General features: G+C 37.3%; 1 protein-coding gene across 1 annotated transcript in view; it reads left to right on the top strand.

Annotated features, from left to right (window-relative positions):
• The window catches only part of PRKCQ (protein kinase C theta), a 158533-nt gene that overhangs the window by 113061 nt on the left and 22617 nt on the right, over positions 1-22855 (top strand). The window contains 2 exon segments of the mRNA XM_037845292.1: positions 19478-19569; positions 21279-21341. Coding sequence (XP_037701220.1) covers positions 19478-19569; positions 21279-21341 — 155 coding nt within the window.

Genomic DNA, 22855 nt, shown 5'->3' with positions numbered 1-22855 from the left:
GAAACATTATGTAACTTGGAAAAACAATATTCTGTTTTCTTTTTTTAAGATACCATTAATTATTAGATTCACTATTAATTTTCTTGAGTTGCAAAACAAAATATCAACAAAATCACAAAACAGAAAAATCTAAAAACTGTTTATATTAGAAGCCATCTCCTAATTTCAGAATCGTCAATATGTGCAATCACATGTGAGTCAGTTAGAAATTGCATGTGGCCTGGTAGTAAAAGCAACAGAAAATAATGGCTTAAACAAGACAGAAGTGTTTCTCTCATATGAAGAAGGGAGATGCCTGTGGTTCAGAGCAAGTACAGACAGCTTCATCATGTTTTTGGAGATCCAGGCACTGCCTCCTGGTTCTACCACCCACAGCCCTGGACTTCCAGCCTCAAGGCTACTTCTGAGTCCAGAATGGCTGCTGGAGCTCAGCCATCATGGCCACATTCTAGTCAGGAAGCAGGCAGAAGAGGGAAAGGATTAAAAAAAAAAAAAAAAAGCCAAGGCAGCAGTCTATTCCTATTAAAGTACTTTTCCATAAGTCCCACGATCTGTTTCTTTACATCTCTTTGATCATCCTAACTGCAAGAAAAGCTGGAAAATGTAATCTTTCTGCTGGGAGCACTGCCATTCAGAATAAATTTTTTACTAAGAAGGAAAGGAAGAATGAATATCAGATAGGCAACCAGCCATCTTTGTTTCCAAAGTATGTTTAAAAATAAAGAAAATATTATAAAATCTACCATTTTTGATGGCCTATTTTGTGCCAGATAACTTCCTGGGAACTTTGAATATATTATCTCATTTAACTTTTATGATATCTTCCTCATAAAGGAAATATTATTATGCCCATTTTAGCTGTAGGAAAACTGAGGCTCAGAAAGATGAACTTGCCTAAGATAACTCAACGGGTAACAATGTCCAATCCCATTTGTCTCTGAGTCCAGATATTGCCTCCTGTATATTCATACCACACAGGCATTTTAGTGACATGTCATCTCTGTCAGTAAATATTCACCTTCAGGGAAGAAAAATAATTTTCCTTTCTTTGTAACTATGCTAGACTAAAAGAAAGATAAATAAGCCAAGTATCCAAAATTTCTTTGATCTATCTCTAATACAACTATGACACAACAAGAGGGCTGAACTCTTAAAATTCATTTGGAAAGGAAAGATGCACTTAGAACTGTGAAAACACTTTTATAATTTTTTAAGGAAATAATTTTTCTTTAGAAATTACAAGCAAACAGAAATCTACCTTCATCTGTCTCCCTTTTGAATTCTGAAAGGTCTATTTGTACTCAAATCTAAAGATGTAATTTAAGAAGCATTAATATTTCACACCTAAAAGAAGTTTTAGACTGTGTGAGAACATCTTGGGGTTCTCAGGTTTTTTTGTGCGAAGGCTGCTGTGGTTTTACACACCTGCAGAAGCCACCTCCCCACAAACTGCGTCAGGAAGCAGGGGGCTAGAGTTAATATATTTGTAGTGCTGCCTTTGACTTTGACACTCCCAATCCGAGCCAGTCTAGCATTCTTTGACAGTATTACTTTGAAATTTCTCTTTCATGAAAAAGAAAACTGAGTTTCACTTTCTATTTCTAGAAACAGTATACAAAGCATAACTTCCCGGCAGGAGAGCCAACCCATTCTCTTTCCGCCTCAGATACTGGCTTGAGGGCATGGAATTATTCCCTGCTCTTGGTGTGCTTTTGAACAAGTCACCCAGCATTTCTTTGTGACAGTACTAGTTGGTTCTCTTTTTTGCCTCCAAAAGTATAAAAAAAAGAAAAGGCACTTGCAGAAGTTAAGTTTGAATCCTTTGTGAAGAAAGTACCCACATTTATTGCAAGATATTATTATTATTTGAAATGTAAGAAAAACTCTTTCCATAAGGTTGTTTGTTTGTTTTTTTAAGTATATCATTCTGGTCCACGGTTTGAACGCAAAATCCATGTAAGATTGCCAGAAGGTTTTTAATTCCAAGCATTTTATTCAGAAACTGCCTCATCTGAAGCTGTCAAAAACACTTCAATCCATAATTCTTCCAGTTGAGTTTGGCAGACTGGCAATTATCACAGTTGTAGCAAGGAAAAGAAAAACCACATAAACCACATCCTCAAAAAGAATTTATTGTTTATGGCTTCCCCATTTGTAGTGACCAGTAAGTCTCTTTTCTTCAAAGTCATCCAGCAGTTTTCCGAGCTTATGAATGCTTAAAAATTGTCCTTTCAGAAATCACGGATCCCTTAGACACACTAAAGATGCCTTTTCTGTGCATCTGGGAGATGTTAGCTTTGCAGTAAAGGTAAAAAAATTAGTAGATGTACAATAGATTTATAATTTATAGTAAATTATTGTTGCACTCACAAAGTTGGGTTTAGGTGTCCCTGCCCAAAGACAAGGAGATAATCAGCAATTAATGAACAGATATTCATGAAATCCTTTACTGTAAGCATTGCCTGATGAGTTCCAAGATGTCACATCCTTCTGCACTGCCTGCTTTTGAAGCTTAAATATCTTCTCACCTTTATGTGGCTTCTGTTAATCTTTCTTCAGGGCTTGTGTGCTTGTATTGTCATTCTCTCAAAGCCCTGAAAGTATTGTCACCAGCCTCCCACAAGACGGGACCATTTTGCATCTCCTCCGAGAGCATACTGTAGGAAAGTGCCTCTCATCTGTGAATCTACTCTTCCCTTTTTACAAGTTTGTTCAAAAACCATCTCCCCTCATAGTCATTTCAGACATAGTCAAAATTATCCTTCTCCACTTGGCTTCTCAGCTTCCATTACCCAGAGAGATGGGTTTTGTCACCTTTTGTATTGCTCAGCCTTCTCTTTTTTTTTTTTTTTTTAATATCACTTATTTCTGTTTCTCCATTTAGCTATTACATTCCTTGATATCAAGAAGCATTTTTTTTTCTGTTTATTTATTTGCTTGTTCCATTTTCTCCCACAGAATCCCAGCTAATGTTCTGGGGTGGAAGAGGGGAGTGAGGAAACAAAATAGTCTTTAGTAAATCATATTGGCTGACTGTGGCATCTCTACCACATCCCCACGTGCTGGAAAGAATGGTCTTGAACAAAGCTGAGAAAAAGATGATGTCCATCCTTGGTGTAACCCTCTTCTCACCCCTTGGAGCCCTCCATTCCCATTGTTTTCCCCTCCTCTCAGGGTTCCCAAGATCTACTCACTGTCCAAGCTTTCTAGACTCTACCTTGATTCCAAAATCATTCCTGTCTATCTCCTTGTCTATCCCTATTAAAACTTCTGCTCAAAATTCAATGCCTTTTTCTCAGTTAACAGTTTTAGAGAATATGTGATATGATAAATAGCCTATGGCAGCTTAATGTGCGTTGTTCCCAGCAATAGTTTCTTCTTAAAATACAGCCCTTAGAGATGTAGTTCCTCATTAAGACAAAGATCCCATTGCCTTTGCAGTGATATGGCAGTTACTCTGGCAAGAGGAAGGGGCACTTTGGAGAGATCAGATGCAAGAAGGAGGGTGGAGAAGGCGATGTAAGCTGGAGGGAGGGGACAGCCATATGGCAATTATGCATTGACATGTTGTTGAGGTCTTCCCGTGAGGCAGTTTCTGAATAACTGCCAAGGTGTCCCGCCCCAGTCAGATCCCTTTCCCCCTCCTTAAACACACTCTGGACCCCCAGAATCTCATACTCAAATAGTCCAAGCCGTGTGGACATCTTCCCAGGCTCCATACTGGGAAAGGGAGTGAGCTGGACACTTTCCCCTAAACGGCCACTTAACAAATGCAAAACTTGAAGAAATGGAAGAATTCTAAATTCTTCCCTGGCCTTCTGGGTCATTATGAAGGTGTATTTCTCAAGATATATATAGAACATAACAGAATGTAGAACGTGTTTAATTTAATAATTAGTGAGCTTGATTTATAAGTCAGATTTTTAAGCACATAGTGCAGAATCTCCATTTGTCCTCTTGCCCCAAACCTTACAAATGTTGAGGCCAACCTTGTTCTAACTGTAATTCAACTTAATACTTTCCCTTGCTGTGTGATAAAATAATAAAAATACAGGTAAGAAAGGTTACTATGTAATGAGTTCTTACTATATGCCAGGCACAGGGCTGAATAGTCTATGTGGATTATTTCATTTAATTTTTGATCTAGACCAACGCTCCCCATTTTTTCTTCAGGATGAACATCCCTGCTTTTTCCACTAACTATAAAAAGCTATATCCCAAAATATAGTTGAAATCTATTCTCCAGTTTCCACATCTTTATACTATGATCTTGAATGTTACAGCATTTTTTGCATACATGCAACATATAGCACTCTGAAAGGGATAATGGTACGTTTAGAGATTTTAATCCTAATTTTATTTCTTCTTCAGAGATTGCACATTTTCTCTTGTGTAAAATTTATTACATTCACTTACTAGCCTTTGAAGAAAAAAATACCTAGGGAAAAAATGGCTATAGTTATTCTTTTCTATCTTCCTCCACCGTGTTTTCCTCAAGAGGGAATCTACATTTCTGACCTCATTTGCATGATATTGGCCAAGTTCTCCATGCATTTTCAAAATTAATTGTTATAGGTTTGATAAAATCATTGGCTAATTTCTTTAATGCTATTAAGCTCTCATCCAAACATATGCACATTTGGCAACTGTTCCCTTATAGATTTAATATTCAACTAGCTAGAGTGAATAGTCATCACTACTTAAGAATTTCCTAGGCTCCGTATTTTTATTCTCTTATTGAAAAGAAATGTAATTATTCTAAGGAAAAAACAACGTAGAAACTAGGTCATATTAAAATAACTTTTTACTCCATCTCTACAATTCTCCCTTTACTAATTCTAGAATATTCACAAAATGTCCTATCCCTTCCTGTAAAGAATTATCTTGTTTTAAATATCTATGTTTTGACAACCTGAGGACTTTTAACTTTTCTAAATGATACTTGTATGTGCAAACTCTGTCCTGTGAGAATTATACAACTGATTTTGTTGAATCTGTCACTTTATCTTGTAATCATCTTTCCTTCATATTGTGACTATAGATTTTTATTATAATGATGCCTCCCTTTTTGGATCTGTTATTTCTAAGTTTTGAAAGAATTATTTCACTTGTATTATTTTTACAAAAATAGATTTTAAAGGCAATTAATGAATTAATCCTATCCTGTGCCTGCTCATGCTTTCTTTGTAATGTGGAAGTCTCCTCCTTTTAACTTAGATGAGCTAAGAAAGGTAGCATCTTATTTTGCATTAAACATTTAATCTAAATTTTCAGGTCAGTGCTACAAAATGCAATACTCTTTTGAATCTATCAATAAACCAAAGCCTTTTTCTGACCCCTTCTTTGAAACTGATATATTGACTGGCCCTAGCTCTGCCTGTACTTTGGGGGATTTGCCGTTCACTAGCCTAAAACTGATTAAGCATAACAAACCTCCTTGGCAAATATTGAGAATCTGTATCACATAAACACCAGAGTGATAGCCTCATTGAAAAAATAAATCACTCATTATACTTAAGAAGTAATATTTTTCCTAATTATAAAAATAATTACAGCAAAAACATACTTTAAAAAATGGGAAATACACAAAAGTATTACAAAATGGACAGAGCCGTAGTTATATCATTCAAGGGCACCCAGAGGTAACATGTTTTTTAGTATTTCCTTTTGTCTTTTTTCTCTGTAATTTAAAACAGTGATAATTTAGATCATCATAGTAGATCATCTTAATGTCAAAATCAGATTCCTTAAAGCTTGCCTTTTACATTAAAATTCAAACTGTTACTGTGATCCTTCTGTGTTTGTGAATATACATGTTTCATCATGTATATATATGTATATTCTGTACATTAACTATAATGATGATGATAATAGCTGACACTTATAGAGCACTTACCACGTTCTAGGCACATTACATGTTTTAGCTCATTTAATCTTCATGACAACTTTATGAAGTGGACACTACTATTGTCCCCATTTTATGGGTAAGGAAACCGAGGTGGCCCTAAGAGGGTGAGACAGCTGTTAGTAATGGAGACAGGATTCAAACTCGGGCACTTTAGCAGCAACTCCATGCATCTAACTTTATACCGCCTTGCATGGCAGACTTGGCCATCTCAAGGAAAACAATTTTAAATTTCATGAAATCGAGTCCTGTTGGTACCTCTGCAATGAAAGAAAACAATTTGTTAGTTACTACAGGAAGGCCCTGTGAGACAATTAAGCTAGTAAATAACAACTGAGCCTGAGTCCCTGGTGCAGGGTCCAAACCTCTGGAAAGTAAGCCACATTATTTCTGACACATACTAATGAATCTAATGAAGGCAGTGAATTTTACCAATTACAGTTTGCAGTAGAAATATAAACAACCCCTAATGAATGAGTTTGCTGGTTTTGCAGATAGCCAGCACACACACAGACACACAGACACACACACTCCACATTTAGACATGCAGTATATGCATGTGGTTATCTTTTGGGTTTGGCTGATGGCATATTGTTCATGCAAAAGGAAATAAACTGGTTTTTTTATTTGTAGCCCAATCTAAAACAAAGGAAGAAACAAGATACCCCAGATTCAGAATTGCTCCATCCTTCTAAATTATAAGCCAACCCAAGAAATCGAGTGTTTGTGTGACCCAGCTAATGGAGGGGTGTGTAAGTGTCTCAGTGGTGTGTTTGGGTGAGCTTCCCGGGACCCTGTCCAGAGTGTGCCCGTCAGGTGTGTGGAAAGCAGCCCCACCTGCCACCTGAGGCTCAGCTCCCATCAAGCACTTGGCTTGGGCAGCCACAACCCAGCTCTGTGGTCTTCAGCAAGGCACGACACCCCTCTCGTCACTCGCACGCAACCACAGAGGTGAGGAAGTTGAAAAGGGAGCTCTTGCAGTTTGTAATTCTCAACTAAAACCTTGCTTTTGGGAGACAGCCCTACGAGGTGGCCATTTAGTTTTTCTCTTTAATACGAAGAAGGAAAAATGTAAACCTTGACTGTTGAAGGCCATACCCTAAAAGGGATCCTTGCCTCTACTTTAGACAGTAATTAGACCCAGTGTTTTCCTGGGATAAGTTAGAATGAGAGTCACCAGGATAGAGAATCAAAGACCATTCTTAGTTAAAGTTAGACCACAAGGCTTTAGAGCATTCGGCCTTGAATATTAGTACATAGCATCTGCTGCTTGAAAAATGATATGCCTGATTTGTGCAGTTCTTTGTTGAAAAGACTATTGAAATCTTTTCAGTGTTATATACAGTTTTTCCCTCACTTCCTCCTTTTTTACCAATATGAATCATTTTACAGCTAAATTTTGTGTACATATTTAACAGAGAAAATGAATATAAAGGAATTTAGTTTTAGAGTTCCCCTAAAGTGAAATCTTGTGTGTTTTTACATATATAGGAGAACAAAATCTGCAGCTCCATCAGTCAAGTGATGAAAGATATTTGTGAAAGCTCTAGAAAATACAATACTTTGAAGACAAAATACCTGGAAATCTTTGCAAAAACACTAGGCTATTTTGGAGTTTTGAACATGCTCAATGTAAATATATTTCAATGATTTTGCAAGTATATAATAACACCATTTTTTAAGAGCTGAAAAGTGAAAGAAAGAGCCCAAGTGTAATCACTGAGCAACACAAAGCTTTGAGAACTCATCTATCTGCAGAACATCAGCATTGATTATTGCTTTCCATTGTCTGAAAATCACAGCAAAGTAATAAATAACTGCAGCTCTCTCATTTTTATTGTCTGGCATACAGAACAGAATGCCATGGGTATATTTGTAAACTGGAATGTTGATGGATAAATTAATGTTATTGAATGGTGCATCAGAGGTTTTTTTGTTAGCCAGAAGTACTTCAGTGTTATTCAATGATTAGCTTCCACCAGTGACCCTAATGTAATTGTACTGTCAAACCCCAGCTAGAAATTACTTTATTTACAGAATGGAAATATGTTCAGGGTTTCACTGTAGCATTAATAAAAGCAGTGAATGATGGAAGGACACTCAGAAAACTCACCTTGAAGTCAATTAGCATGAAGTCTTACAGGGATGCTCTCTGTAAATATCAGTCTGTGTTTGAGTTGACCCCATTAGAACTTCTAAGAACCTTAGTGGGTCTCCTCTGGCAGGAAACTGATTAAGAAAGGCAACCTTCTTATTATAACATTCACGTTTTCCAAGGAGTCACTTGACAAAATACTATGTTCTTGCCACCTAAGTAGGTGAAGTGAAAAAAATCCATCAGATGCTTTGATTGAAGTAGAACTCTAGAGATCATCACGTTTTACTCCCTTGTTCCTATTCTTTTACAGAATCAGAGATAATATACTTCCCCTTCCCCAGGCAGGCCTGCTTTAATTCTTTATTTAAAAAATGACAAACATTTCAGGCAAAAAATACAAAGACCAATACGAAGGTTATTTTCCTTACCACCCCTATTGTCTACTCAATGCAGTGCTAACCCACATTCTTTATCACCCATTGTGCTCTAGAGCCCCTGGCCCAAGGTAGAATTAATTTGACTGTTAAAGTAGGACCCTGGGGACCTTAGACACAGAGGTATTTGCTCCCAACCAATAGTCAAACGGCATAAGAAGAAGACTGCTTACAAAGGAAGAAGCTCTCTGATCTCTATTTTATGATCTCATGTGAGGTAGATACAGTGCGTGATAATGGAACCCAGACATAAACATTACTTCCTTTGAGAAGGATGACTGGGAAGGCTCATCTCTATTCTTTAATTAAACTTCAAATAAACATGATTTCTGGACAAAGATATCTCATAAGAATTTTGCAAGCAGAGTGTTTTCACTTACCAATATTTACTGTACCATCTGAGAATTGCTACACAGTCTTGGCATGATATGATTAATAGTCACTGTTTATTAATTTCATCTTTTCCCCAAGAAAAAGAAAAAAAAATCATTGAATGTATGGTGAAAGTCAGGGAATCTGTAGGCTACTAAAAGAGAATTGGATAAAAGAGCTCACTGACACTTCTCATTTTGACGAGTTTAAAATTGAGGCCCAGGGAAGGTGTGATTTCCCTGGTCACATAGCTAATTAGTAGACAACACAGAGACTAGAATTTCTACTCAACAAATGCTGGGCCAGGAGTTGTTGACAAATTCTAAGGCTGGGACGGATTTGGAGTATGCCATCCCCCAACACCAGTGCAACTTCAATTCTCACTCATTCAAAAGAATCATTTGCATCAGTTAATGTATTACACAGCATAGAGAAGTAAGGTCTAGACTAGTGGGCAGTTGTATAAAATTAACCTGGACATAAGGCCGTGTTCCCCCTCAGGAGCCTTCTTTGCATTTTCTCTCAGCAACAGAAAGGACAACACTGGAGGAAATCAAACTCTCTGTTTTCCTCTTTCTTTCAAGAGCCATGGTCCAGCCATTCAGTTCCTTTTTCTGGGAAGTATCTGCTATATTTGGGCTTGCTTTTATACTGAATCCTGTAGTATTATCAACTTCCATTTATCAAATGCATACTGGGTGCCAACTCTGAGCTAGATATATACAATATCTGACCTTCCATATGTATCTCCTTTAATACAACAACCCTATGAGGTAGGAATATTATTACCTTCATTTCACAAATGAAGAACTTGAGACTCAGGAGAGGTTAAATAATTTGTCCAAGGTGACAGATAGATGGGATTTGAGCCCAGGTCTGAATAAGGACAAAGCCCACTATCGTAACAATTTCCCTAAGTCTTCTTCTGGCTTGACTCTACCCTAAGCCAGTCTGGAGTTTTTCCAGTGGGCAGACTTTTCTTTTTCATAGCAGCAGATCTGCAGGGGTCCAAGTCAGTTGCTGATCGTCTCCAACCCTGAGCACTCCTTCTCCAGGATTTATGAAATTTTAAGCCTATTATATTTGTACTTGCTTTTTATGATTGGGATACCAGTTTCAACTTATAAGAAGCTTATCCATCTCTCAGATCGTGATCTTCAAAATGCAAACTCCAATTTGCATAATTTGTATGAGCATATATTTATGCTAATTCCATCACAATGCCATTCATTGGACCCAGACAAGATTCCTTGGATGAGTGGTTTCCCAACCTTTCCAAATAGCTATCTGAACCCCTGGGAAGCAGCCGAGATCTCAGAACAGCAGCTTTTAGAGATATCTTCACATCTTGCCCACCGAAGCTGGACTTTTAGGCATGGACCCTCTTGAAAAATCCCAAGTTTAAGCTGGTATTCACCCAAACCAAAGGGCTAAACTTGAAGCAAAACACTATTAAAAGTGACAACAGACAGTCGATTGAGTTTTCCAGTGCCCCTCGCTTAATATGAAGGTGAGAACCAGGACAGACTGTTTTGAAAGATTTATTGTGAAGCCATAAAATATTTTAGTAAGATTAAATGTGACAAATTCAACATGCTGTAAATAGCCATTACTATTTAATTAAAATCACTATGGCAGTATAGTCTTCGTGTATTTCCCATGGTGGTAAACATTTACTGAGCTCTGTGACTTTTGTGTGTGTGAGAGTATTATAGTAACATATTTACACCATAAATTTTAACCATTTTCAAGCATGCAATTCAGTGGCTTTAATTACATACATGTTGTTCTACCTTCATCACCACTGATCTCCAAACAGCTATCCATCATCCCAAACAGAAATTCTACACCCATTGAGCATTGACTCCCCATTCCTGCTCCCCACCATTCCTGATGATTTCTAATCTACTTTCCATCTCTATGAATTTGCATATTCTAGTTATTTCATATCCCTGAAACCATACAATATCTGTTCTCTTGTGTCCAGCTTATTTTACTCAACATGATGTTTACAAGGTTCATCCATGCTGTAGCACATAGCAGAACTTCATTCCTTTTTATGGCCAGTAATATTCCTTTGTATAAATATACCACATTTTCTTTATCCATTCTTCCATTGATGGACACTTGGGTCGCTTCCACCTTTTGGCAATTGTGAATAATGCTGCTTTGAACATTGAAAAAATTTGGGTCCCTACTTTCAATTCTTTTGTGCATGTACCTAGAAGTGGGATTGCTGAATCATAGGGTAATTCTGTTTAACTTTTTGAGAAAGAGGAACTGCTAAACTCTATTCCATAGTGGCCACACTGGTTTACATTCTTACCAACAATTACAAGGGTTCCTATTTCTCAGCATCCTCACTAACACCCATTCTATTGTGTACAAAGTTATATTTCATTGTGGTTTTGATTTGCATTTTCCTAATGGCTAATGATGTGGAGCATCTTTTCACGTGCCTATTGGCCATTTATATATCTTTTTTTGGAGAAGTGTCTATTCAAGGCCTTTCCCTATTTATTAATTGGATTGCTTGCCTTTTCTATGTTAAGTGTAGGAATTTGTATATTCTAGATATTAAATCCTTATCAGATATATAGTTTCCAAATATTTTCTCACATTCTGTTGATTATCTTTTCACTTTCTTATAATGTCCTTTGATGAGCAAAAGTTTTGATTTTGATGAAGTCCAATTTATTTTTTTCTTTTGTTCCTCATGAATCCTTTGCCTAATGCAAGATATTTATTTTCCTAGGTTTCCCCTAAGAGTTGTATAGTTGTAGTTCTTATACATAGGTCTTTGATCCATTTTGAGATCATTTTTAAATGGTGTGAGGTAGAGATCAGTTTTCATTTCTTTGCATGTGGATATACAATCTTCCCAGAACTTTTGTTGAAGAAACTATTCTTTCCCCATTTAGTGGACTTAGCACCCTTGTCAAAAATCAACTGGCCACAGATGTGTGGATTTATTTCTGAGCTCTCAGTTCTATACCATTGATCTATATGTCTGCCCTTGTGTAAGTACCATACTGTATTGATTACTGGAGCTTTGTACTAAGTTTTGAAATTGGGAAGTGAATTCTCCAGCTGTGTCATTTTTCAAGATGTTTTTGGCTATTTGGAGCCCCTAGCCCTTCAATACAAATTTGATGATTGGCGTTTCCATTTCTGCAAAGAAAGGCTTTTGGAATTTTGATTGTGATTATGTTGAATCTGTAAATTGCTTTGGGTAGTATTCATATCTAAACCAGATTATGTCTTCTAGTCCATGACCATGAGAATCTTTCCTTTTATTTAGATCTTCTTTAGCTTTTTTCCACAATAATTTCAGTTTTCCATGTATATTTCCTTTACATTCTTGGTTAAATTTATTCCTAGATATTTGATTCTTTTAGTTGCTATTATAAGTAGAATTATTTTCTTGATTTCTTTTGCAGGTTCTTCATTGCTGGTGTATAGAAACACCACTCATTTTTTGTGTATCAATCTTGCATCTCACCACTGTACTGGATTTATTTGTTAGCTCTAGTAGCTTTCTTGAAGATTCTTTGGGATTATCCATATATAGGATTTTGTCATCTGTGAATAGGTATAGTTTTACTTTCTGTCCTATTTTGGATGCCTTTTATTTCTTTTTGTTACCTAATTGCTTTGGCCAGAATTCCAGTACAATATTGGATAGCAGTAGTGAAAGCAAGCATCTGTCTTGTTTCTGAACTTAGGGGAAAAGCTTTCAGTCTTTCACCATTGAATATGACGTTAGCTGTCAGGTTTTAATATATGCCCTATATCATGTTGAGAAAGTTTCCTTCAATTCATAGTTTTTTGGGCATTTTTATCAAGAAGGGGTGCTGGATTTTGTCAAATGCCTTTACTATATCAGTTGAGATGATCATGTGGGCTATTCATTTTATTAATCTGATGTTTTATATTAATTTTTTATGTTGAACCACCTTTGCATTCCTGGGATAAATCCCACTTGGTGATATTTGTAGCATGTGCTATTAGATTTGGTTTCCTAGTGTTTTGTTGAGGATTTTTGCATCAATATTCATAAAGGATATTAGTCTGCAATTTTCTTTTCCTGTGATATCTTTATCTGGCTTTGGTATTAGGGTGATTCTGGTGTCATAGAATGAGTTAGGAAGATCCCCCCTCTTCAATTCTTTGGAAGACTTTTGTAAGGATTGATGTTAACTTTTCTTTAAATGTTTGATAAAATTCACCTGTGAAGCCACCTGTTTCTGAACTTTTCTTTATTGGGAGGTTTGTGATTACTGATTTATCTCTTTGCTTGTTATGTGTTTGTTGAGATCATCTGTTTCTTCTTGAGTCAGCTTAGGTAATGTGTATGTCTCAAAAAATAGGTCCATTTCATCTAAGTTATCTAATTTTTTGGTGTATAGTTGATCATAGCCTCCTCTTATAATCCTTTTTATTTCTGTAAGTTCAGTAGCAATATCCCTTCTTTCATTTCTGAATTATCCATTTGTATCCACCCTCTTTTTTTCCTTTGCCAGTCTGGCTAACGGTTTGTCAAGTTTATTGGTCTTTTCAGAGAATTAACTTTTGGTTTCATTGACTCTGTTGTTTTACTAGTCTCTATTTTATTTATCTCAATTATAATCTTTATTATTTCCTTCCTTTGGTTCACTCTGTGTTTAGTTTGCTATTCTTTTTCTAGTTCCTCCAAGTGTGAGATTAGGTTACCCATTTAGGATCTTCTTTTTAATGTAATAACACAGCTGTAAACATCCCTCTGAGCACTGCCTTTGTTCCATCCCATAAGTTTTGCTATGTTGTGTTTTCATTTTCATTCATCTCAAGATAGTTCCTAATTTCCCTTGTGATTTCTTCTTTGACCCATTGGTTGTTGAAGAGTGCATTGTTTAATTTCCACATATTCATGAATTTTCCAATTCTCCCTCCATTATTCATCTCTAGCCTCATTCCTTTTGGGTCAGAGAAGATACCTGATATGATTTCAATCTTTCTAAATTTATTTATACTTGTTTTCCAGAGCTCTAAGAAAGAAAATTCTGCCAGTTTTTGCTTGTTGTTTAAGACTTTTGTGGAAGGACAGAACCCTGAACCATCTTACTCTGCCATCTTGTTGCCTGTCTCTATGATTTCTTAGACTCTCTTTTTTTTTTTTTTTTTTTGCAGTGCATTATCCTTTATTTTTGAAGGTGATCATTAACTATATAGCTTACACAGTGCAACCATGTGATTGTCAAAAACCTATGACTCACACTCCTTTTATCCAGTGTATGAACAGATGAGTAGAAAAATAAGGAAAAATTAAATGAATAATGGTGGGGAGGACGGGTATGGGATGTTTTGTGTATTCTTCAATTTTTTTTATTTTTACTTTATTTCTATAATTTTTATTTTTTGGAGCAATGAAAATGTTCACAAGTAGTTGTGATGCACAAGTATATGATGATACTGTGAACATTTAATTGTACACTTTGGTTGATTGCATGGTGTGCTGGTGTGGATGTGTTATGTTCTCCTAAATGCCATTATCTTTGATGCAGTCTTGTATGGGCAGGAAACATATTGGTGTTGACTGGGTTGGAGACTTTTGATTGGATGTTTCTGTGGAGATGTGATCACTCAACTATGGGCAAGATCTTTCACTGGATAATTTCCAAGGAGGTCTGGCCCTGACAATTCAGAATGGGCCTTGATTAGTTTACTGGAGCAGTATATAAGCTCAGACAGAAGGAGCAGGCTTGCTACAGCCAAGAGGGACACTTTGAAGAATGCACAGGAGCTGAGAGAGGAGCTACAGATGAGAGACAGTTTGAAGATGGCTGTTGAAAGCAGAACCTTGTTCCAGAGAAGCTAAGAGAGAACAAACACCCCAAGAGCAACTAAGAGTGACATTTTTGTGGAGCTGAAACCTAGAGAGGAACATCCTGGGGGAAAGCCATTTTGAAACCAGAACCTGGAGCAGACACCGGCCACATGCCTTCCCAGCTAACAGAGGTTTTCTCAACACCATTGCCCATCCTCCAGTGAATGTACCCTATTGTTGGTGTGTTACCTTGGAAACTTATGGCCTTAAGACTATAACTGTGCAACCAATTTCTGATGTTTTGCATTCCAGCAGCATTAGCAAACTAGAACACATGGGCTATGAATATATCTCAGTAAAATTGCATAATAAAGAAATCAAACATACTTTTGGGGATCAAAAATGCAACAATGGAAATTTCAAATATACTAAAGGTATTCAGTAGCAGCTTAGAACAGGCATAAAAAAAAATCATCAAACTAAAGACAGGACAGTGATATGATATAGTCTGAAGAACAGATAGAAGAAAGAATGAAGAAGAGTGAGCAGAGTCTAAAGGATCTGGTGTGACAACATAAAGGGTACCATCATATTTACTTATGCAAACTACATAAAAGCAAATATAAACAGGCAGAAAGACAATTTGAAGAAATAATGGTTGAAAATTCCCCAAACTGATAAAAGACATGTTTGTATAAGTTAAAGAAGGTCCTGGAGCACCAAACAGGGTAAACCAACTTGGAGTCATATAATAATCAAACTGCTAATGGTGAAAGATAAAGAAAGAATTCTGAAAGATTTAAGGAAGAGGCAACTTCTTATGTTTAAGGGTGCCTCAATAAAATTAAGTGCCTCATCAGAAACAATGGGGGTTTGAGAGAATGGGGTGACATGTTTAAATTAGTGCAAGAGAAAAGTTGCTATCCTAGAATTCTGTATTAAGAAAAACTGTCTTTTAAAAATGTGGGAGAGTTTAAGACATTTTCAGATATACAAAAGTTGAGTGAATTCATATGCAAAAGAAATGCTATAGGAAGTTTTCCAGGTTGAAAGGAAAGGACACACCAAAAGAAAAATAAAAAGAAAGGAAAGGACAATACACAGTAACTTTGAGCCATCTGATAAAAATAAAGATAGCTACATGAGTAAATGTAAATGCCAGTAGTAGTATATTTTCAATATGTAACTATTTTTTATTCCTTACAAGATCTAAAATATAAATTTATAAGAAATAATCATATTTCTATGTTACTAGGCATGAAATATATAAAGAAGTTTGAAAGTGACACCACTAAAGTGGGTGTTGGTGGGGTATGGGAGTAGACATTGTGTATGCTGTTGAAGCTAGTATCATTTCAAACTATGGGGTTACAGCTTTAGGATGTTAAATATAAACCTCATGGTAACTAGTAAGAGTATATCTACAATATATGCAGAAAATGAAATGAGATGGGGATCAATATGCGTCACTAAAATAGATCAACTATACATAAAAGAAGACAGCATTGAATGTAATGAGGGACAAAAAGTATAAGATTTATAAGAATCACATGACAAAATAAAGTGTGTCTTATTTTATCAGTAATTACTCTGTATATAAATGACATAAACCTCTAGTTAAAAGACAAGGACTGGCAGAATGGATGAAAAATCATGCTCCAACTATATGTTGTTTACAAGAGTCAAAACTTAGATCCAAAGACATAAATATATTGAATGTAAAAGGATGGAAAATATTTTCTAAGCAAATAGTATGCAAAAGAGAACTTGGCTGGCTACACTAATATCAGATAATGTAGGCTTTAATTCAAAATCAGTTATAAGACAAAGTGAAGGATAGCATGATTGATAAATGGGCTAATACAGTTAGAATAATTAAGTATCATAAATATATATGAATCAAATCACAGAGACCCAAAATACATGAAGCAATCATTGGCAACACTGAAGGGGAATAAGTCTTGACTATGTGAATTTAATTAATAGTTATAACAACTATACAGAAGATCAATAAGGAAACAGAAGATCTACACAATACTATAAAGGATCAAGACATGACAGACATATACAGAATACTCCAACAACAGCAGAATCAGCAGAATAATTATTTTTCTCAAGTAAACATCAATCATTCCCCAGGAGAGGCCACACATTAGTTAACAACCCAAATCTCAATAAAGTTTTTAAATGCATTTTATATTGTGAACTTTAAAATATATACATAACAGTGAAAACTTTCAAGGTATGATTAACAAATTGTTAAAGAGCAAATTTTGAAGAATATTATGGGTTAGAGTTCCACAATTTCAGCTATTTCCATTATTGTAAAATATTACATTTATACAGAATGCTATTACCTTTTTTTTTTTTTAATCTTCATTTTATTGAGATATATTCACATACCACGCAGTCATACAAAACAAATCGTACTTTCGATTGTTTACAGTACCATTACATAGTGGTACATTCATCACCCAAATCAATCCCTGATACCTTCATTAGCACACACACAAAAATAACAAGAATAATAATTAGAGTGAAAAAGAGCAATTGAAGTAAAAAAGAACACTGGGTACCTTTGTCTGTTTGTTTCCTTCCCCTATTTTTCTACTCATCCATCCATAAACTAGACAAAGGGGAGTGTGGTCCTTATGGCTTTCCCAATCCCATTGTCACCCCTCATAAGCTACATTTTTATACAACTGTCTTCGAGATTCATGGGTTCTGGGTTGTAGTTTGATAGTTTCAGGTATCCACCACCAGCTACCCCAATTCTTTAGAACCTAAAAAGGGTTGCTTAGACTCTCTTTAATGGCAGAAACTCAACTCCCCAACTCTTGCCACTAGGTGCAGAATCTAATTTACATATGAGAAAAGATGGGAGTGGTATGCCTGGGATGTATGGGAGGTAGGGTTGAACTCTGGCCTGCAGTCCTGTTCCCCCACTTTCTCCAGGCTGTAATTGATAATTTGTGAATTCTGAAATTTGAAATATTTATTGGAATATTTAAGCATCCTCACAGTTAGAAGGAACCTTTCATCTGGGCATTGTTAATAATTTGTTTTATACCCTTAGTTCTCCTGAGTCCTTCAAAGATGATTCCACCATCATGAGCAAGGCTATTATAGTTTTGAATGAAAAGGTAAAGGTTAGAAGCTGTTTATGTAGTCCTTATAAGATTAAGCGCTAGAAAGAAGATGTCCTGGTGAGAAAGCAGGTGTGTGCAGATGGGGCAAATGATTAATCTCACATTATGTTTGAAATATCAATGCTAAGTTATAATTTCCGTGAGCGGAGAAGTTTGGTTTCTCCAAAAAAGAAAAGAATGGACTCCAATTAAAGATACGTGGAGCCAGTAACTTTCATCTCAGGTCAACATTAGTAGAAGCAGGTTGGCACCTACCTTTTCCTGAATTATTGTGAGAAATGCCACAATACCTGGTTTCCCCTGTTGTGGAGACCTGGCCTCCGCATGAATGGTAGGCCATGTCTAGCACTGTCAGACTGCAGTGCTGTGCCCACCATTACCTTGTGTGCCCCAGGGCCTCAGTCAGTCTCACAGGGAAATTTAAAGATTAATTCTGTTAAAAAGTAACCCAGGTGAGGTGTAAATTCATGCACAGACACACCAAATGTCTCCACATTTTATGGATCACTAATTTTGTTCTTCATGAGAACCCTTTAAAAGTAAGGGTTCTGAGTGTCATTGTTTTAGTTTACTCAGCTGCTGAAAGCAGATACCATAAAATGGGTCGGATTTTAACAACAGGAATTTATTAGCTTACAGTTTGAGGCCGCGAGAATGTCCAAATCAAGGCATCATCAAGGTGATGCTTTCTTCCAAAACCATCCAGTGATCCTTGGCTCCCCTGCCACATGGCAAGGCACATGGCAATGTCTTCTGGTCTCTCTCTTCTGAGTTTTGTTGCTTTCAGCTTCTTGCTTCTGTGTCTTTCTCTCTTTCTCTGTATTCAACATGTTTATAAAGAACTTGAGTAAGGGGATATAAACCCATCCTAAACGAGGTGGGTCACACCTTAACTGAAGTAGCCTCATCGAAAGTTCCCACTTACAATGGGTTCACAACCACAGGAATGGATTAGCTTTAAGGACATGCTTTTCTGGGGTATATACAGTTTCAAACCACCATAGTCATGAATCTATTGATTGAAGAAATATTGTCTCATACAACAGGAGGAGTGGAGGCTTGTTGGAAGCACATGGTCTTGATTTGTCTACTCCCATCCAATGGCTGAGCTCTAATAACATATGAGATGTTTTCCCACAAGAGCAACACTCACAAAACTGCAGCTTCCTAAGCAACAAGTGAAGTCTAGACTGAAGCGAAATGAGATTATACTTGAGCAAAAGCTCCCTGAGGGCAGGAACTATGTGTCATTCATGTTTGAACCCTTCATTCTCAAATCTCTCATAGAATATGCTCAGAAACTACTTACCTAAATGTTGAATGAATGATGCGTCCGTGCCTGTTTTTGGAGTCAGAGTCCCAGATTTCAAAATGTTCTCTCTTTACCATCCTACATACTGTCAATTTCAGGGAGTCTATAATCAGCACCTACTAGGTGCCTGCCACCACCCAATTGTCCTGTGGGAAAGCCCAGTTGGACCCTCACTCATGCCATGCCTATACAAGCATTTTGACAAATGATACACAACACCCCGCCAGATCCCCCAGACTTCTTGGAGTTCAGAAATGTGATAGATAAGCTAAATTATTTGAGGAGTCTTCTTACCGTGATTTCAAGGTAGAATTGGTTCTTCTGGAATTATATAGTCCACTTAAAAAGTAATAATTTTCTTTTGTTTATGAAGCTAAAACTTATGATTGTTTTTACCCTAGGAAAACCTCTTTTTTGTGATGGAGTATCTCAACGGAGGAGACTTGATGTACCACATCCAAAGCTGCCACAAGTTTGATCTCTCCAGAGCCACGTAAGAGCCTTTTTAAAGGATTTGGTGTTTTTCCATTGTTTTTGTCAGTTGCTGCACCCGCAGTGCCCAGAGGAGACTTTTTCCGTGTGGCATTGTTCTCGTTTCCCGACTCAGCATCTCTAAGTCTCAGGGCAAAATAAGCTCTTGGAGAATATATCAAACAAGGCAACCGCTTCCCAGTTTGTGAAACTTAAATTCATGTTGGTTTTGGTTTATTTATCCATGTTTTGAAACCAACTACTTAGTTCTTAAGAAACCACCCTAACTTATCAGGTTTGCAGACACTCATATTCCTAAATCATCTGGGCCCAGAAACCAAGACTTGCCCTTTGCAAAGAAAGCAGTCAAATAGAACACAAGTCTTAAAGATGGTCACTGGGGATGAAGCTTTCAGCTGAGCCCTTTAGAGGAAAGTTTAGTGTGAATGCAGAAAGCACTTGGCTTGAGGGACAGAAGAATTAAGAAAGTGGAAGAGGCACTTAGTCTATTTGAAAACAAACCACCTTCTTTGACATCAGGCAACCATAGATGCAAGCGAAATTGAGTAGGCTATGTTTCCTGCATTGCAGTCCTGCAGAGCCTGATACATCTTCTCTCTTCCTGCCATCGTGTTGTATCCCAAGTGGTAAAACCACGTTATGAAATTCAAAAGACAATGTGCCACCAGGCTCATTTTTATGTGATGAGTACCAATTAGCTTTCTTTGCCTTGGGCTCTATAATCTTTCACTCACCTCTGAACAAACATGTTGAACTGGGTTGAAAGGTGTCTTGGTCACCCAGCTTCTGCATAAATCCTGGCTGATTGCTATTTTGTGATTTCCAGTGGGTAGCACTCCACTCATCTCCTTGTCTCTGAGAACCATCCACAAAGTGCCTAGAGACAATTTTATCAGATTTCTGCAGCACAGAAATTATCAGGCACTTTTCATGCTCGAAAGGATCTGCTCAGTCCACTGTCCTCTCCAATGTTCAGCAGCACATTTTAAGCCAGGTTGGACACATGAGATCTATCATGTCCTAAATGCTTCCCAGGAAAGAGATTTTTGAAGTCTGTGGGATCCAGGAAAAATCACTTCCAGAAAGTTCTCCCTTATCTCTCACCTTAATCCCACGAGTGATAATGTAAACTCATTTCCTTTAAATCCATCATCATTGAATATCAAGAGTAACTTATCACCTTTAATGTCACAATATCCTTTCCTCCTCCTCTCAAGCTCCTCTCAAAATAAATTTTATTGATACAAAAGTAAACAAACCAGGTTTATTCAAAATGGCTCTGTGTACAGGTCTTTGGGCTTCTCCAAGCAGTTTGTAAAAGAAAGGGAAAAATTTTTCCTCTATGTATAAATTCCACATTATGATTGCATTTAATTTTGTGTGTGTGTGTTATTATGCAAAATTGACAGTTTTGAGCATTGTGGTTTAAAATATAAGAAGAGGCATTGGACACAGGCAGAATTAGCTTACGATAGCAGCTCTGTTTCACACTATCCATGCTAAGACTAGATGTGTGTGAGCCTCAGTTTTTCTTATGCATAGAAAAGGTAACATCTTCCTTTTGTTAGGATTAAACAAAATAATGTCTGTAGGACATTTAGCAGAGCACCAGCCACACAGCACTGGCTCCCTAAAATAGGAAAGTGGGTCTGGGGAATTTCTTTCGTTCTGTTCGTGCATTCACGTTGAACATGGTTTTCCTTCCTTCAGGTTTTATGCTGCTGAAATCATCCTTGGTCTGCAGTTCCTTCATTCCAAAGGAATTGTCTACAGGTAAATTTTGCTCTTTGGAAAAAAATACTAGATTTCCTGGTCCAGTTCATCAGTCATTGCACTTTAGTGATGGGGAATAGCCAGTGTGCTTTAGTGGTAGAAAGTTCCACTTCTGCCCATAGTAAAAACATAGAATGGAAGAAGATTTAATAATGACCAAGTAAGAAATTCCAATCTCAAAGGCAGTAAGGTTTTAATCTCATTTTGTCCTTTTCTCTGTGCCTTATTTTTATTCTCCTTCTCAATGTTCCTTTTCTCATTCCCTTCCATTACTCTGCTTTCTCTTTGGCATCTTATTGCTGCTCTCTCTCTCTACCTTTGCTTTTGTTCCTTTTGTACTTCTTGTTTTTGCTTGACTTTGCTTTGAGCCACCTAGAAATGCTCGTGAATTTTTCTCCTTTTGGGTGGAGCAGGAAGGGGGCCCTTTCTTGAACACTCAGACACACCTATGAACCTGGTAGAGATGCACAGAACACCATGCCATGGGTGTACTCTTTCATGAGTGGACGACTGTCTTTTCTTTATTGTACCATGTCATTTCACATCCTTCAGTCAGAGCCCTTAGATTAAAGCTGTTGTACCCCAATCTCCTTACTTCTTTTCTCAAAACACTGTTGACGCTAATTTAACATACAAATCTTTAAAGGCTTGGCTGTCTTGTTTCCAATTCACTGCTGATTAGGGGAAGGAAAAAAAAAAGCAAACTAGCAAAGACCCTGGCAGAGGTGCTGCAAACCGGCACAGTGAACGCAATGGGAAGTGACAGCTGACAACCTGACATAAAGGGAAGATGCAGAGCAGCTAAAAGGCTCTGGGAGAATGGGATTATGTGCTCCTTTGTGGCAGATGTTCATAGTAATGACCTGGAGCCATCAATGCAAGTTAAATTAGTTCCACACTGATTAAGACAGCCAGGCTGAGCATAATATAGTTCCGAATGCATTCCATCAGAGTTGGTTACTATATCAGCGTTGGTGCTTAAAGAGTAAGCTGCCATTGTCTGCAAAATTTACTTAAGGAGGACCCCTCTGTTTCCAAAGGATACAGCCAAATGCAGTGGTCATATCTAGAGTCCCAGAACTAAAGATTCAGGGGAGTTTTCGGAAATCGGTCTTCTTGAGCATGCTCTTTGTCAGTCGCCTTCTTTTGATCACTCCCAACTCTGATTTCTGGGTTTTTTCCCAAATCTGGTGTATTCGTTTCCTAGGGCTTCCATAACAAATTACCACAAACTCTGTGTCTTTAAATAACAGAAATGTGCTCCCTCCCAGTTCTGGGGCCCAAGGGTCAAAACTGAGGTGTTTGAGGGGCTGTTTTCTGCACAGGCTCTGGGGAAGGACATCTGCCTTGCCTCTTCCAACTTCTCGTGGCCTTGGGTGCTCCTTGGCTTGGGGCTGCGTAAGTTCAGTCCCAGCCTCTGCCTTCTCATGACCTGCTCTTCTCTGTCCTGTGTCTCTTCTGCATGTGCCTTTTAGAAGGACACATCACTGGATTTGGAGATAAACCAGGATGGT

The sequence above is a fragment of the Choloepus didactylus genome, chromosome 8 (assembly GCF_015220235.1).
Source record: "Choloepus didactylus isolate mChoDid1 chromosome 8, mChoDid1.pri, whole genome shotgun sequence".
NCBI lineage: Eukaryota > Metazoa > Chordata > Mammalia > Pilosa > Megalonychidae > Choloepus > Choloepus didactylus.
The sequence above is the reverse complement of the archived record's forward strand: the minus strand, read 5'-3'. Positions and strand labels throughout refer to the sequence as shown.